Here is a 16,084-nt window from a genome sequence, read left to right as displayed (position 1 = left end):
TTCCTCTCTGGTCAAATTAAAATAAATAAATAAAGTTAAATAAAATAATTCAAAAAAAAAAAAGCATACTTAGGTTGCTGATAGTATCAGTCTTATATTAATATAAAAATGATTCTATAATAAAAATTATTGTACGTTATGGAATATTGAGTTAAAATTATAATCATTTTAGTTATTGATATAATTATAGTTTTAATTATTGATATGATTATTGCTATCAAATTGCCCTCCAAAGATGTGCCTATTTACACTCACACTTAGGCCCAATGTGACAGAGATCTTGGTCACAGTAGGCATTGTTCTCAAGCTTTGAAGTCTCCATCCATTTGGCAGACAAAGACTAGTTTTCTATGTGAATACACACAAGCACATAGGACAGACAGATGCTCACATCTGCACACATGCATGTAACAAAGAGGGAGGGAAGTCCTTTTCTTTTAGAGACAACACCGAGACAGTAACAAGTGACACGAGAGCTGGCTGGGTCTGCTTCAGGAGTGTCTGGGCTGGGATGGCTGCAGTCTAAGGGACAGAGGACTGGTATGCACCTAGAAGCTGGGCGCAGGTGCCCTGGGTCACCATTCTTTACTCGTATTTGTTTGAAAATATCCAAAGCACTACACTAAGTCACACAAGATGGTAGTTCTGAGGTTGGAGGGCAGGCTCCCATGATTTACCCTCATGAAGTCGGTGGGCATCTTCCTTCTGCATGTCTCTGGGCAGCCAGGAGCTTCGGTGAGCTATGAGCAGTGCTATCTGCCCTGACCCTGCTCCAGGCACCACCCACCCAAGGGAGCCAGACAGGCACATCCAGCTCTCTGTGCAGACCACTGCAGGGCCCAGTCAGCGGACACTCACGGCTCCAGAGCGAGTAGGCCAGGCGGCAGTTGATGCGGCGGTAGAGCTGCTTGCTGACGGGCCAGAGCGCCAGTGTGCCCAGCTGGATGAGATTGATGGCCAGCCCGCTCACCACGAAGACGAACCCGATGAGCAGGTGCACCGCGAACTGGGTCTTCAGATAGGCGAGCAGGCCCATGGTCGCTGCTCAGGAGCGGGAGCACGGGCCTTCACTGAGAACAGCTGTCCTGGAAAGGCAGGGACAGGTCAGTGTGTGAGGACCGAGAAGTGGGTGGGAGCACGCAGCCTTACATGGAGCCCTTGCCCTCTGGAAGGAATAGACAGGGTCCACAGACACATGTTCATCTGTGCATCCCACACACAGTCACACCACAGCACACATGCACCACATATATATGTACCACAGCACACATGTACACACTGCACACCATGCACACACACCACAGTGCACACACACACAAACTATAGCACATTGTATACCACACACACGATATGCCACACAAACATCACAGCACACATGTACACACTGCATGCACACACACACACCACAGCACACATGTACACAATGCATGCAACATAGTGCATGCACAAATAACCACAGCACACATGTACACAATGCACACCACACACAACATACCACATACATTATAACACACATGTACACACTGTACACTATGCACACACACCACAGCACACACAGACATAAATACACCACTCATACAAACTACAGTACATATGTGTACACTGTATACCACACACTCAATATACAACACATATCACAGCACATGCGTACATACTGCATGAACACATAACCATAGCACACATGTACACATGGCACACCACACACATCAGAGCATACATGCACACACTGCATGCACACACACAGCACACATATACACACTGAAATTTACACACATGACAGCATGTGTATGTACTACATGCACACACATACACAATACACCACACATACTCTCCACACACCATATATACACACCATAGCGCACACACACACACACACACACACACACCAGCACATATGTACACAATGCACACCACACACACATCACAGCACACACACAGTGCAAGTACACACCATACACCACACATCATAGTACACATACCACAGCACACAAACGTACATGCTGCACACACACAGCATACATATATACACTTTATAGCACACACACACACACACCAGCATACGTGCACATGTACACACCACACATACACACAACACACATGCACATATTATATACCACACACACAGCATAGCCCACACACAGCGCATGTATACACACTTACACACTGCACACCACGAATACACATACCATGACACACATGCACCACACTCAGTATTCATACACACCATAGCACCTATGTACACACTGCATACTACACACACAGAGCACACATGCACCACATGATCATGTACATACACCACACATACACACATTGCATACAAAACACACATACACACTGTGGACCACACTCTCACAGCACATACACACACCATACCCAGTACACCTACACACCCACACAGCACACATATGCCTTATACACACACGCACACGCACAAACACACTCTCTCTCACACAAATAAGGAAGTAAGGAAGGGCTGGAAGAAATGCACTCAAATATTAACTGCAATTATTTCTAGGTAAAGGCATTTGCCTATAAAAATGATATCGGCAATTTTAATTTCATTATATTTAGCATCTCATTTAAAAGATCAAAATTGTATACTAACCTACATAAAGGCAGAGCTATGCTGCCTCGACTAGTGCTCACACTGAGCCAGCTCCCTCTGTTCTAGCTCCCCACTGGCACACGTAACCATAGCATACATGTAGCGCCAGCTTGCACTTCAGGGCTGTATCTGTCTGAGGGCTGCCCTACGATTTCCCCATTTCTGAGAGCAAACAAGAGGAAGTCGCAAGGCCAACTCTGTCAAATGCAGAGTCAGTCATGTGACATCCAGGCACCAGCTGCACTGTGCACCCCTCCAGGTCTGACTCATTGCAAGGGGCCTCTGTGCTCCCTATAGGGTTGGGGAGATGGGTCCCAAGACAGCCCTTAGAACCCCTCTACATCCCAGGGCTACCTGCACCACTGACATTCCTGAGCCTGCAGAGAGACTCTCCATGGATACCTACCCATCAGGCGGAAAGTAGCTACTGCCATGGAGGGTGCCTCTGCCTGCAGGGACTTGCCACCTGCTTTGACCCTTGGGTCTTGACTCTCTCTGACCTGTAGGGCTTCAGAAGTTACTTTTCTTGCAAGCAGGTACTGGCCCCTGGCCTACAGCATGGCTGGCAGTTCCACTGCTGCCACGTCAGCTCTGCTGCTGGTTCAGGGATATTTCTGCAACACTCATACCTCCTGTCCAAAGGTGAGGCCAGACTCTCTGCCCTTTCTGGATTCGGTGACCACTCCTAACCCAGCAGCAATGGGGCTACAGGATTCCTGAGCCAAGCACAGGAAGGAGGCTGTGGCTTGGCTCTTGTCCCCAGGGCCACTCACTGGAGGCAGCCAGCTGCCCAGGCTCCAGCAAGCTCCTGCAGCAGGTCCTGCTTGAAAGAGGGATCCACCTGGGAGTAGATACTCCTGCCCAGACAAACCCTCAGCTGCCCATATGCAAGCGTCGGCCACACTGAAGCCTCAGTGTGCTTCTCAATCCCCACCAAATAGTTCTGAATGATCCACTCAAGAAACTGTGGGAACAACAAATGTCAGCTGTTACTTCATGCCACTACCACTAAGCCTTGGAGCAATTTGTTAAGCAGCAATAGGAAGTTAACACTCCAAATAAAAAGGACCAAAAACTCAACAAGGACAACAAAATGATTCCTGGGTACTTAATATGTTTCAGGTCCATCCCACCCTCTTCCTATATCCTCCCTCCCTAAACTAGCACACAAACCCCATAGACAGTTACTACCCTGTGACAGGTGAGCAAACCAAAGCACAGAGAGGTTAAATGACTTGTCCAGAGTCTTAAAGCAAGTCAGCAATAGGCCAGGCAGTGAGACTGGGTAGTCCACCCTGCAGCCAAACACCCTACAGCTTCCCTGCTCCTGTAGGCAGGAGCTCCTCAGAGCAGGGTCTCAAATGGGTCAGCCACTTCAGGCTTGAACTGCTTTCTCAGACTAGAGATGGAGTATTTGACCAGACTGAGCGGTGCCAAGGTGGAGCCATGCTGCAGACACCTCACACTGGCCTGCAGCGGACTCTGACTGCACAGCCCCAGAGGCAGGCGCTACCTGGTCCCCCAATCCTATGGGTGGGGCATGTGGCCTCCATGCTCTGGGCTAGAAAAATCAGGTCCCTGGTGGGCAGTCTGCAGACTGACATGTTGGCTCTGATACTTTAAGACAGATTCCCAGGTTCTAGGCTCAAAGTACATGCATCTGATTTTTTATTTTTAAGACAGATTTTTGCTATAGGGCATGTTTGGTCTCTGGAGAGATAGAAAGTGAGATATCATCCCCCCCACCGCCCAGGGGAGATGGCCATGCCACATTCTCTTCTTCTCCATTCTCCTTCAGGATTTTGGGCACACATACACACACACATACTTGGTATGAATTTTAGGCCACCAAGTCCAAGACTTGAACTGCAGTCAGCCATGTGAGAGTACAGTGATTTAACCATTTGCTATCTCCTGGCCCTGGAGCATCTGGCTTTTAAGTCAACTTCAACAAGATTAAGATGCACTGAGTGTGAGGGTGTTGGTGAGCTGAGACACCTGTAAAGCCACCGCCACAACTACAGTGGGAATATTTCCGTCCCTTCCTGGCCCTAAGCAATACCTGACAGTTAGCTAGCTAGTTAACTGATTTACTCTCTCCTTCTTCCCTCCAATAACTTGCCATAGGGCAAATAGAGATGGAGAACGCACCTCCTTGGGGGATGGCCATGCTGTAATCCCTTCTCCTCCATCCTCCTTCTGGGATTTTGGCATGTACGTTTATGTTCCCAGTGTATTTTTCAGGTCTCTAGGTCTAGGACTTGAACCATACAGTTGGCCAGGTGGGATCCATGCACCTTAACCACCATGCCACCAGCTGGCCCCACTGGCTTGCTTGCTTTTTAAAATTATTTATTTATTTATTTCCATTTTTTATTATTATTTTGTAATTTGACCAGAGAGAGACAGAGAGAGAGCAGGGAAGGGAGAAAGCAAGCTGCCAGGCCCAGGACTCAAACCACGGTCAGCCACGTGGGAATCTAGCACCTTCAACCACCATACCACCTGCTGGCTCCCCCATTGGCTTTCTAACACTAGCGGTTCCTTTTCTTTCTCAGAAGGCTCACAGAACAGCACCAAGGCTGCTCCTGAGGTCCAGCCTTGTTGTAACATAATCAAGCTCACCCTCTGGCTGCCGTGTCATATTCTACTGAGAGGTGCACCACTGCGAGGTTGTTCATGCACCTGCTCATGGGAATCTAGGTGTGGCCAGCCTTTGGGGATTGTGAATAAAGCCACTGGGCTGAGCCATTTTGCATCTGAGCCTTTTTGTGGACACAGCTTTCACCCAGTGCTGTGCTATATCCACTCTCTGATCACCTGATCTCTTGACCTGAACATCTGTGCACAGGATCCCAAGAAAGTCTGTGCCACCCTCTTGCATGCATTTCTCACAGCTCCAGTGTCACACACCACTAATCTGGACTCTGGTATTTCAGATCCAGCTTGATTCTGAGGTCGTCTCTGAGGCTGTGAGCCTAGACAGGGCAGATGGAACTACCCAGATGCCAGACTTGGGGAGCTGTTTTCAGCCCTAGACCTCAGTGCTGGCCAGTTCAGCAAGGCCACTACCCTGTTCCAGGGCCTGAGGTCACACCCACTTGAACAGTGTTTCCCATTGGTCTGCCCAGCTTCCTGACCACCTCCTGATATGCTTCCCTCTGCTTACCATATGCTTGGCTTATCAGGCTTTGCCTCGTGGCTGCCCCAGAGATGGGGTCAAAGTGCATGCCTTCATCGTTTACTGTGAGCCAGAGCCCACACTTAAGCATGTTTCCTGTATGCTCTTCAATTTTGGCCGCTGCATTCAAATCTGTTCCACCTCCTGCACCTCCTTGATAAACATGTTGCATGCTAACTGCATGGACACTCAGCACCATTGGGCTTACCCCATTCCCCAACCCACCCACCACAGATGGGCAACCAGATGGAAAATACCCACTCTCCATTCAGTCCACCCCCACCCCAGGCTCCACCTCCAAGTCCTTTGGGTTGTTAGTGCAGTAATGGGTCAGGAAGGGGCCTGGACTCAGCGGCCCCCAAAAGTATCTGCAGTTTAAAAAATAATCACATATGCCCAGACAATTTTACACTGACATCTAGATTTTGAAACTCAAGTTTAAATATTCAAGGGGTATAAATCCTGGCATAGGGGCCAGTAGGTGGTATGGTAATTAAGGTGCTAGACTCCCACATGGCTGACTGCGATGTGAGTCTCAGACTCGATGGCTTGAAATTCATGCCGTGTGTGTGTGTGTGTGTGTGTGTGTGTGTGTGTGTGTGTGTGGCCAAAATCCCAAGAGGAGAATGGAGGAGAAGGGATTTTTTACTTTTCATCTCTCTGATTCTGTTTCTCTCTAGCAAGTGCGCAAACCCTACGGCAAAAAAAAAAAAAAAAAACTACCAAAAAAAAAAAAATCCTGGCATATTGTAAAACTTGACTTTTTAAAGCCTTACTTCAGTTTTTTTCAATGTCACCAATGTAGTCTAAATGTCACAATGATCTGACAGCCACCAGTAGCACTTGTTTTCAAACCCCATGGAGACAAGCTCTTCCAAGAGGCAAGACAGTCGCTCTGTCTCATTGGCTTCTTGGGTGTGCATTCCCACTGTACTGCCTCAGTGAGACTTTGCTACATAATGTACTGAAAGTCTCTCTTCCTTGATATTTTGCTTGAAGGTCTTTTACTAACCACTCTAACCCAATATTCTGCAATAAAAATATGCCTGAACATTTCAAATCAACTTCTACACTTCTATGCATAGGCTTTAAGTTAAAAAAAAAAAAAGGTCTTCTGGACTATATATGACATCACACCTCTGAATATTTCAATTTATGTCCCCTCAGAATTAGGGACAACCTGCTAACACAACATCATGACCACACCCAAGATGTAAGAATATTACCAAATATTCTATTCATATTCAAGCTTCACCAACTGCCTCCCAAATAACCTTTCTTTCTTTCTTTCTTTCTTTCTTCCTTTCTTTCAAGAAAGGGATTTTTGCTATAGGGTGAGTGCACTTGCTGAAGAGACAGAGAGAGAAAGTGTGAAATCACCCCCTTGGGTAATGGCCACATCGCAGTCCTTTCTTCTCCATTATCTTTTTGGGATTTCAGGCACAGACACGCTCATTCAGCCTGAGTTTTGAGCTGCCAGGTCCAGGACTTCAACTGCAGTCAGTCACGTGGGAATCCAGTGCCTTAACCACTATGCCACCTGCTGGCCCCCAAAATGACCCTGTTAGCTGTGGCTACCTAGGACCCAGCTGAGAATCCACATGGCACCTGAGTGACACATCTCTTTATTATTCTTTAACCCAAGACACTCCTTTACTAATTTTGACCTGACAGTTTCAAGCATCGAAGACAGCTGTCTGTGGTATGTCCCGTCTGTTCCGATAAGGAACACTTAATGCCACTTTGAAGGTAATGGGAAATTATGTCCCCTGGTGGTCCACCAGACGTCTCCAGTGAAACAGTGCAGTTTCTGTCTGGCCTCAACATGCAATCTGGTGGAGAGAGTTTGACACTGAATTACCATCCACCAGCCATCTCTCACCCACAGTGATAATCAGCACAGACAGCTAGCACCAACTGGGATTCCCAGCCTCTATTGGACTAAGCTCTTATTTCACGACCCATTAAGTCAGCCAGGCCTGTCCTGACTCATGACAATTCCACTTTAATAAAAGCTATAAGAAGCTGTGTCAAAAAAAAAGAAAGAAAGAAAAAGAAAAAGAAAAGAAAAAGTCATGTATGCCTGCAAGGTGCAGTTAAGGTAATGAGACAGGCACAGTGTGTCTGAGATGCAGCAGCCTGTGTGAGTACTTAAAAAGCACCTGTTATTAACAAGTAGATCTAACACAGGGCAAGCCCTGTGGCCTAGAGGTAAAGGTAGCCAGGTCGCCCATGGCCAACCACTGTTTAAATCCCAGGCCCAGTGGTTTGAAAAATATGCCAGGTACTTGTGCATGCATGCCTAAAGTCCCAACAGGAAGAAAAAATAGAGGATAAGGGAATGTGGCCTGACCACAGCCTTCTGGAGGGTGCTATCTCTGAATCTTCATCTCTCCATGGAGTACGTGCACTCTGGCAATTAAAAACAAAGCAAACTAACTAAACTAAAAAAGAATGTATCTCACATAAAGTATGAAGCATAAGCCCACGGAAAAGCCAAGGTTCTTCCTTAAATCTACACTCCTCATTACTCTCAAGAGGTAATCACTACTCTTCCTTTACTTAAAAGATGTTTATTATACTTTTGAGCAAGACATGGTTGTGCTGTGTTTCTTTTTTAGGTTTAATCTTCTACGAGTTGCTGTTTGGGTTCAACCTTGTCCCTAAAATCCCTGTACGATGGTGCATGTGGCTGTGACTCATCTTTACTGCTGGGTAGAAATCCATAGTGGGAACATCCCAGCTTGCTCCAGTATTTTCTAAGGACCTAAGGGTTGTTTGCTGTCTTTGCAAGAGTAGATAGAAATGCTGCCTCCTAGTGCCCAATATCCTGGGGACGTCCTGGGGATTGTTTGACAGGTGATAAAGTGCGCCCACCTGGACATTTCCAGATGACATTATCTGTTTTCTAGGAGGTTCTCAATGTCCATTCATACCAATAGCACATGAGATTTCCTGTAGATCTACAACCTTAATTCTATATTCTGACTGCTGTGATTCCAAAATAATTCCAATACCATAGGTTCTCGGGTCTAAATTTCCCTATGTCTTAGATGGCACAACTGAGGACCAGAGGGGTCAAGAGGCGTCGGAGCTAAGCCGCAGCCTGAGCAACTCTATCTGGACAGCTAACATACGAGGGCGGCAGTCAGAGGGTCTGACCTACAAATCACCTCCGGCATTCTACCTTCTTTGTTGAAGCCCCAGCCTTTCTGACAGCATCTTCCCAAAGAAAAGGAAACTGGAGGCTCAAGTTTGCCATCTCCGTAGGATGCTCTAAACAGAGCATTAGTGGCCTTCTTTGCAAGAAGAGGATGCTATTTTGTCCAGATGAAGGTCAGCATCAGGTCTTCCCCCTACGAGCCTTCCTGCCTCTGCCAACGGTGTCAAACCCTCATGGCTGGGGGATGACACTGCATTTTCCTTGTTGCTGCACAGGTCAGGCTACATCACTGAAGACCACCTGTGCAGAAGTAGGACCAAGTAGCGCTGCGGGAGGTGGCAGCTCCTGAACCTAGGGACAAGGAGTAGCCATCCACAACCATTCTGGGACCAGTGTACCTGCCAGCTGCCAGCAGCCTCACTCTGCCCTGCTTGCGTGGCCTTTCTGAGAGGAAAGCCAACCTTTAGCAGGCAGCCGTGGTAGAGGGAGAAGACAGTCACTCATGTCAGAAGTGCAGCATTTCTGATGTTCTGGGAGGAAGGTTTGATGTATATGATAAAATAACATTTTAGTAATGTATGAATTTCTTTTTCTTTGATTGCCAGGGGCCCACATGCTTGCCAGAGAGATAGAGAGAATGAGAGGGAGAAACCACTCCCAATGGGGTAGGATCATATTGTAACCCCTTCTCCTCAATTTCTCCATCCTGTCAGGATTTGGAGCATACATGTGCACACACACATATATACACACATTTTTTTTTCTAGCTGCTGGGGCCAGGATTCAAACTCAGGTCATCTATATGTGGTCTGGCTCACTTAACCATCAGGCCAACAGGGCTGGCCCATATGTGAACTTCAATGATCTGAACTCAAGTGCATAATGAAGGAGAACTGAGAAATGGCTGCTACTTTCCTTCCTTATCTCTTCCTGTCTTTATCCATATACTTTATACCCATCCATTCATCCATCCATCCATCCATCATTCATTCACATATCCACCCTCCATCAATCTACCCGCCCATCATCCATCTATCCATTGGGCAGGCTCCACCATGCCCATCCATCCATCCATCTACCCACCATCCATCCATTCATCTGTCCATCCACCCACCCTCCATCCATGTACCCACCATCCATCCATCCACTCACCATTCATTTATCTACCCACTCACCTACCATCCATCCACCCATCATACATATACCTACCATCCATCTGCCATCCATCCATCCTCTCACTCACCCATCCACTCATCTACCATCCATTCACCCATCATCCACCCACCCATCTATCCATCCATATATCCACTTACCATCTATCTACCTATCTATCCATCTATCAAATTATCTACCACCCATTCATCTATCCATCTACCCATGACCCATCCACCTACCCATCCACCCATGACCCATCCACCTACCCATCTATTTGCTCACTTAACATTCACCCATCATCTGCCCATCCACCCACCAACCCATCATCCAGCTGTCCATCCATCCACTCACCTATCATCTACCCATCCATCTATCCACCATTCACTCACCGTCTGTCCACCTACATACTCATCCACCCATTTATCCACTCACCCAACATTTATCCATCCATCATTTGCCCATTTACCCACCTACTTCTCATCCATTCCATATTTAGGAGCCTACATGTGCAGTTTGCTGAGCAGACCAGGGCTGCTAGGAGGTGGTAGAACAGAAAGGCCATGCTGGTTGACAGGACAGAGAGTGACTGAGAGTGAGCTCCTGGTCTGCACATGGATAACTCTGGTGTTACTAAATCAGGAAATGCTAGAGGAGAAAGTCCATGAGCAGGACTGGCTTTTAGAAACAAGGGATAATATAGAGATAACAATATCTCAAAGTATCTCAATTTCGGTGGCTGCGTTTACTCTTTGGAAAATGACCAAGAACCTGGAAATATACCCCAAATGCTTTCTGAATAGTCAGGCTAGGCATCTCTAAAGTAAATTTATCACACTCACAGCTGACTCTGCTCCCTCGCTGGTCCTCTTTCCTCTTACTGTAGACACAGCTTGGGCAAAGCTGGCTTGGTGGTGTCCTGGCCAATACCTCACTGGATAAGACCAGGGGGGAAGCAGAAATCGGGAGGCAGGCATACTGCTGAGAGCCAGATGGGGGACAGACAAGAGTCTGAAACTGAAACAGCACCATAAGACTGTCTAGGGTTGAGGGCAGATTCACACCTCCAGTGGCTTCTCAGTGACATCACTAATGAGAACACAATGTAGTGATTGCTGTTCACCCTGACCTCATGGAAATGCTGACAATAGGGCTGCATCATATTCCCTGAGCTAATGAATAAGTCTGAGAGGCAGGGAAGAGATTTTTGTTTGTGTGTTTGTTTGCTAGGGTGCATACACTCACTACATAGAGACACAGAGAGAGAAAAATAGGGAAAGTGAGAAATCACCCACCAGGGGGATGGTCATGCCACAATCACTTCTCCATTCTCCTCTCAGGATTATGGGCATGCACACACACTCAGCCAGCATGTGTTTTAGCTTATGCCTCCAGGACTCGAAGTGCCAAGTTGGCCATGTGGTATTCAGCTACCTTAACCTCTACACCACCTGCTGTCCCCACAGGGAAGGGATTTCTAAGAGTTCAACTGAAATTTTAGATAAAATGAATGCAACCCTATTTTTGAGGCTTAAAGGGCAAAATTCAGTTCTTGGGTAAAATCATTCATTGACCTCTTATCTTTCAAGAAGTCTGAAACATAAGAAACACTTATTTGCCAGTCTAATCTCGTCAGCATATGGAATTAGCACAAGGTCTGAACATGAAAAGGAGGAGGTAAAATCATGACTATTTAAGGATGACAGGTGTATGCCCTCTAGACTCGAGATAGTCCACTATAGCCGAGATGCTACTACAAACAGAAAAAGACTACAGTGATGTTGAAAGGGGTAGGTATGAGCAGTCTTGCCAAGTTCATGAATGATGGATATTATGAAAAATGAGGTATAATTTCAACCAAAATAGATGCATACTTAAATTCCATTTTTCCATAAATATTTTTAAGTCTCATTGTAGAGTATACAGAAATTGAAAGTCTTCTGAACTACCAGGATGGCCTAAGACAATAGCAAAGTGCTTTATAGCCTCACTTCACAGTTGTAGGCCATGGTGGCTCAGTTCCATGTGGGCCCACCTGGTCACGTAGTGCTTACCTGGTCACAAGCAACCAACCTGGTCACTAGGGCTCATCTAATCATGTAAGGCCCCACCTGGTCACCTAGGGTCTACCTGGTCAGATGAGGTTCACCTGGTCATTTAGGGCCTAACTTGGTCATGTAGAGCCCTATCTGGTCATGTCAGGCCTACTGATCTGGTTGGGTCCACCTGATCACACAGAGCCCCCCCCTGATCACATAGGGCCAGGGGCTTTGGAGGCTCTGCCATCTTCAGCATATGGCTTCCCAAGATGCTTTGGTTGTTGACTTTCAGAGGCAGGCAGAAGGGGAAAAATTAGAAATCGAGGGCTAGCCATTTCCTTTGCAAAAAGTCACACATTACTAGTACTTAGTGACCAGGAATACAAGACCACATAGTCCCTTCACATGTCTAGGCAGCCAGGGAAGAAAGCTCTGATGGACCACACTGTCACACAAACACACAAAAACAGAAGATACAGGACCAGCAGTTGGTGTAATGGCCATATTGCTGGACTCCCATGTAGTCGACTGTGGCTCGATCCTGGACCCAGCGGCTTAAACTCAGGCCAGGCACGTGTGTGTGTGTGTGTGTGTGTGTGTGTGTGTGTGTGTGTAGGTGTGTGCTCAAGATCCTGAAAAGAGAATGGAGGAGAAGGGATTGTGACATGGCCATCCCTCCTGGGGGGTAATTTCTCACTTTCTGCCTTTCTGTCTTTTCAGTGAGTGTACGCGTCCTATAGCAAAACCTATCCAAAAAAAAAAAAAAACACACAGAAGGTACAGGTACAGTGAAGAAGAGAACTTTTTGCAGGTACACATATAAAAGACAAACTATCACAAACTTTAGGAAAAATAAAACCAGTTTAGCCTTGTAGCCTAGTAATTGAGGGAGTCAGAAACTACATGGCTGCCCACGTTTTGAATCCTGGCCCTGGCAGCTTAAAAATTATGTAGGGTGAGTATGTGTGCCCCAAATCCCAATAGGGTGATGAGAGATGAAATTATCGGGAAACCACGCTCCATTGGAGGTGCTTTATCCCTTTCTCTCTCTCCCTACAACCTCTGACAAACCCACAAGCCCCTCTGGAGGTTGGAAGGGAAGAAGGCAAGGTAAGGCAAGGCAAGGAAGAAAACAAGCATGCAAACCAGCAAGCAAGTCATCCTAGGAAGAGAACTGAAGAATGAGACCAGAACTGAACAAAACGAAAGACTAAGTGGCCAGCTGCCTAACACCTTCCATCCACCAGGACAATGCTGCTGCTCCACTCACCAAGATGTGGGATCTACACCCACCCAGTGGACCTGAGCAGGCTCAGAGCTCCCCCATGAGCAGGATGTAGTAGGAGAGGCATCATATTACTTCCAAACCAGCCTGTAGAGGCCTTGCAGCCTCCCTCATCCACTTTGGCTATCAAAGGAAGGGAGCTCAAGTGAATCTACCAGAGGTGATCCTATATGAAGCAGAAATAACTGCACCAGCCAGGTTCTCCAGACCTCAGCCAAGACAGGTTGCCAGCTACCTGTGGCTCCACGAATGAGCCCAGGAGAGAGAGCCAAAGAGCCACCTCACTGAGCCCAACCTAAATTGCTAACCCATAGAACTATTAGCGCCCAAATGGTCATTGATTTAAATTGCGCTGATTTGAGGTGGTTACATAATGTATATGATACATTAATCATTTATAAAATAAAAATTGAATCCCAATTAAAATATTAAAGTCCCCCCCTCCTAACTAGTAACTGATTCTTCAGTTACTATGAAAAATAAACAGAAAAACATGAACAAAAACAAGGGAACAGTACTATATAATACTATGATACCATAGAGCCTCAGTAACTCCAGATAGCACGGTGCTGGCACATCAACACACAGGCAGAAAATGAAAGAGACTAGAGTGGATCCTGCACTGCCTCAAAGAAGCCTTCAAGAGGCTTTCCACACCTGGAGCAGGTATGAGCCTGCTGTTGCTGTTGCAAACTTGGAGCACTGACCATGGCCTATGTGACATGCAACTCGGACACATGCATCTGATTTCCTATTGAATCTACTCTTCAAGAAAATATAAAATTAGCTTAAAACCATTGGGCACTCATGGGAATCTAGTAGTGTGACATATTTTCTCAACCAGTAGGTAAAGAGGTACAATAAGAGGACACACCTAAAGCTACCCTCCAATCTTGATAATAGAACTCTGCTTCTATAGCACATGCACCACCACAGCTGTGGCCAACACCTTCCCACCTGGGTAAGAGAATGCTGCTGTTGGACAGTGCATATGCTTAGGCTCCACAGGGGAGCTCCCGCCTCAGATCTAGGGTGAAGAGGGGATCCCCTGACCCTGGAACTAAGGCACAGAGGGATATCCTGTCCCCTTGGAGCACTTGATCCATGGGTAGGCATGTAGACCCATTCCAGCCAGGTGGACCTCTGAGGGAAGAGTCTGTGGGCACTTCCAGGGAGTCTTTAGCTTTCCTACAACTGAGACAAACACTTCCAATCCTGCCATGGGCTTGTCTTCCCTTCCTGGGTGAGGAACCTATTCTGAAGGGGCCACAGCCCCTCAACAGCACAAAGCCACAAGCCTAGAGAAAAAAGACCAGCACTGGGGCTCAGGGTACCCAGAAGCAGTGAGACCATGTCAGCAGCTGCCCACCACACGAGACAGGACAACTAAAAGCCACTGGTGTTTAAGCCACCATTCCTGTGGTGTGCAGCTAAAGTGCCTTGCACAGTGTCATCGCTGCTGTTGTCATTCACACAGGTCTAGTGCATTGCTGCAGGAGCTTGGTCAGCAGTTGCTAAGTGAGCGTCGCATGTTTACCGTATGCACATTTGCAGACAGCAGCATCACATACAAATCCATAAGTCATCACAAGTGTCCTGGCCAGTAGCTTCTTGAAAGAATAATGTCACCAGAGAACCCACAGTATACTTGTCCTCGACAGACTCCCCCAGGATCACCTGTTCAAACACCTGATGAGCTGTTCATGTGCTGAGGATCAGCTGCACAACTTGAGAAGTATTGACCTCAGATTCAGTGGAAAGGGATCAGGCTATTGCCAGGTCTCACTGGAGATGCTCGGGGCATCATTCTAGCAAGTGGAGATCTAACAAACAGCCTGGGGCCCCAGCAGAGAGCAGGAGCCATGAGGACTTCTCTGTGAGATGGCGCTCACAGGCATCCACTCCAACCATACCTGTGGCCCACTGAATGAGCCCATGGGTCAAGGTCCCTGGGGCCCAGAGGCACTTCTGAAGAGGTCAGAGCTCACCCCCAGGTGCTGGCTTGGGAGGGACCTGGAACAACAGGCAAGGGGCACAGTGTTATCTCCCCACTGCTGGCTGGAAACCCTGCAGGAAGAGAGCCTGGAGGAGGAGCCAGGGCTAGGCAGAGAGGTGGGCAGTGGAGGGAGGGGACCCTAGGGACAGAAGGAGGCTGGTGAGGGGCCTCCAACACCCCCTGCACCTACCAGTTCTTCGAGCTCCAGAATCTTTTGCCCTCTCCAGCTTGCTTGATGGTTTTTCTAGCCTGAACAGTAATGTTTACTTGGGAGGTGGTGAGGGTAGAGGGAGACCTCCCAGGGCCTGATGACTGCACAATAGGCCTGTGACAGGTCTTGGGCCTTCAGGACACAGAAGGTGCTTCTCACACCAAGGTGCTGCTGGGTGCCAAGCAGAACACTCTCAAGTTTGGGGACCATGGTACAAAACAAGCATGCATGCACTCTTACACTCACCTACAAAACACACATAAGCACACACAAATGCACATGTGTGCACATGCACATGTGCACTTAGGTCCACACATCAGTCACCACTAAGTTGACTTAGACATAATTTTTTTTTTTAATTTTAATGTGGGCTGACACCATAGTGCAATGGACTAAGCCCCATACATAGAGAACCAGCTTCATGGCCAGCAGTGGTTCAAATCCCAGCCCAG

The 16,084-nt window shown here is 47.3% G+C and overlaps 1 protein-coding gene across 5 annotated transcripts in view; it reads right to left on the bottom strand.

Moving 5' to 3' along the window:
• The window catches only part of AGPAT3 (1-acylglycerol-3-phosphate O-acyltransferase 3), a 112,528-nt gene that overhangs the window by 27,031 nt on the left and 69,413 nt on the right, over window positions 1-16,084 (bottom strand). For 3 of the 5 annotated variants that reach the window (XM_006169443.3, XM_006169447.3, XM_006169445.3), the window contains one exon: window positions 859-1,085. In XM_006169443.3, the coding sequence (XP_006169505.1) occupies window positions 859-1,036 (178 nt within the window). In that variant the 5' untranslated portion in view covers window positions 1,037-1,085. Of the gene's footprint in view, window positions 1-858; window positions 1,086-10,943; window positions 11,091-15,338; window positions 15,361-16,084 lie in introns of those variants that run through there. The other 2 variants (XM_006169446.3, XM_006169444.3) reach the window with 2 other exon arrangements.

Source organism: Tupaia chinensis, unplaced genomic scaffold, assembly GCF_000334495.1.
Source record: "Tupaia chinensis unplaced genomic scaffold, TupChi_1.0 Scaffold147038_1, whole genome shotgun sequence".
NCBI lineage: Eukaryota > Metazoa > Chordata > Mammalia > Scandentia > Tupaiidae > Tupaia > Tupaia belangeri.
The sequence above is the reverse complement of the archived record's forward strand: the minus strand, read 5'-3'. Positions and strand labels throughout refer to the sequence as shown.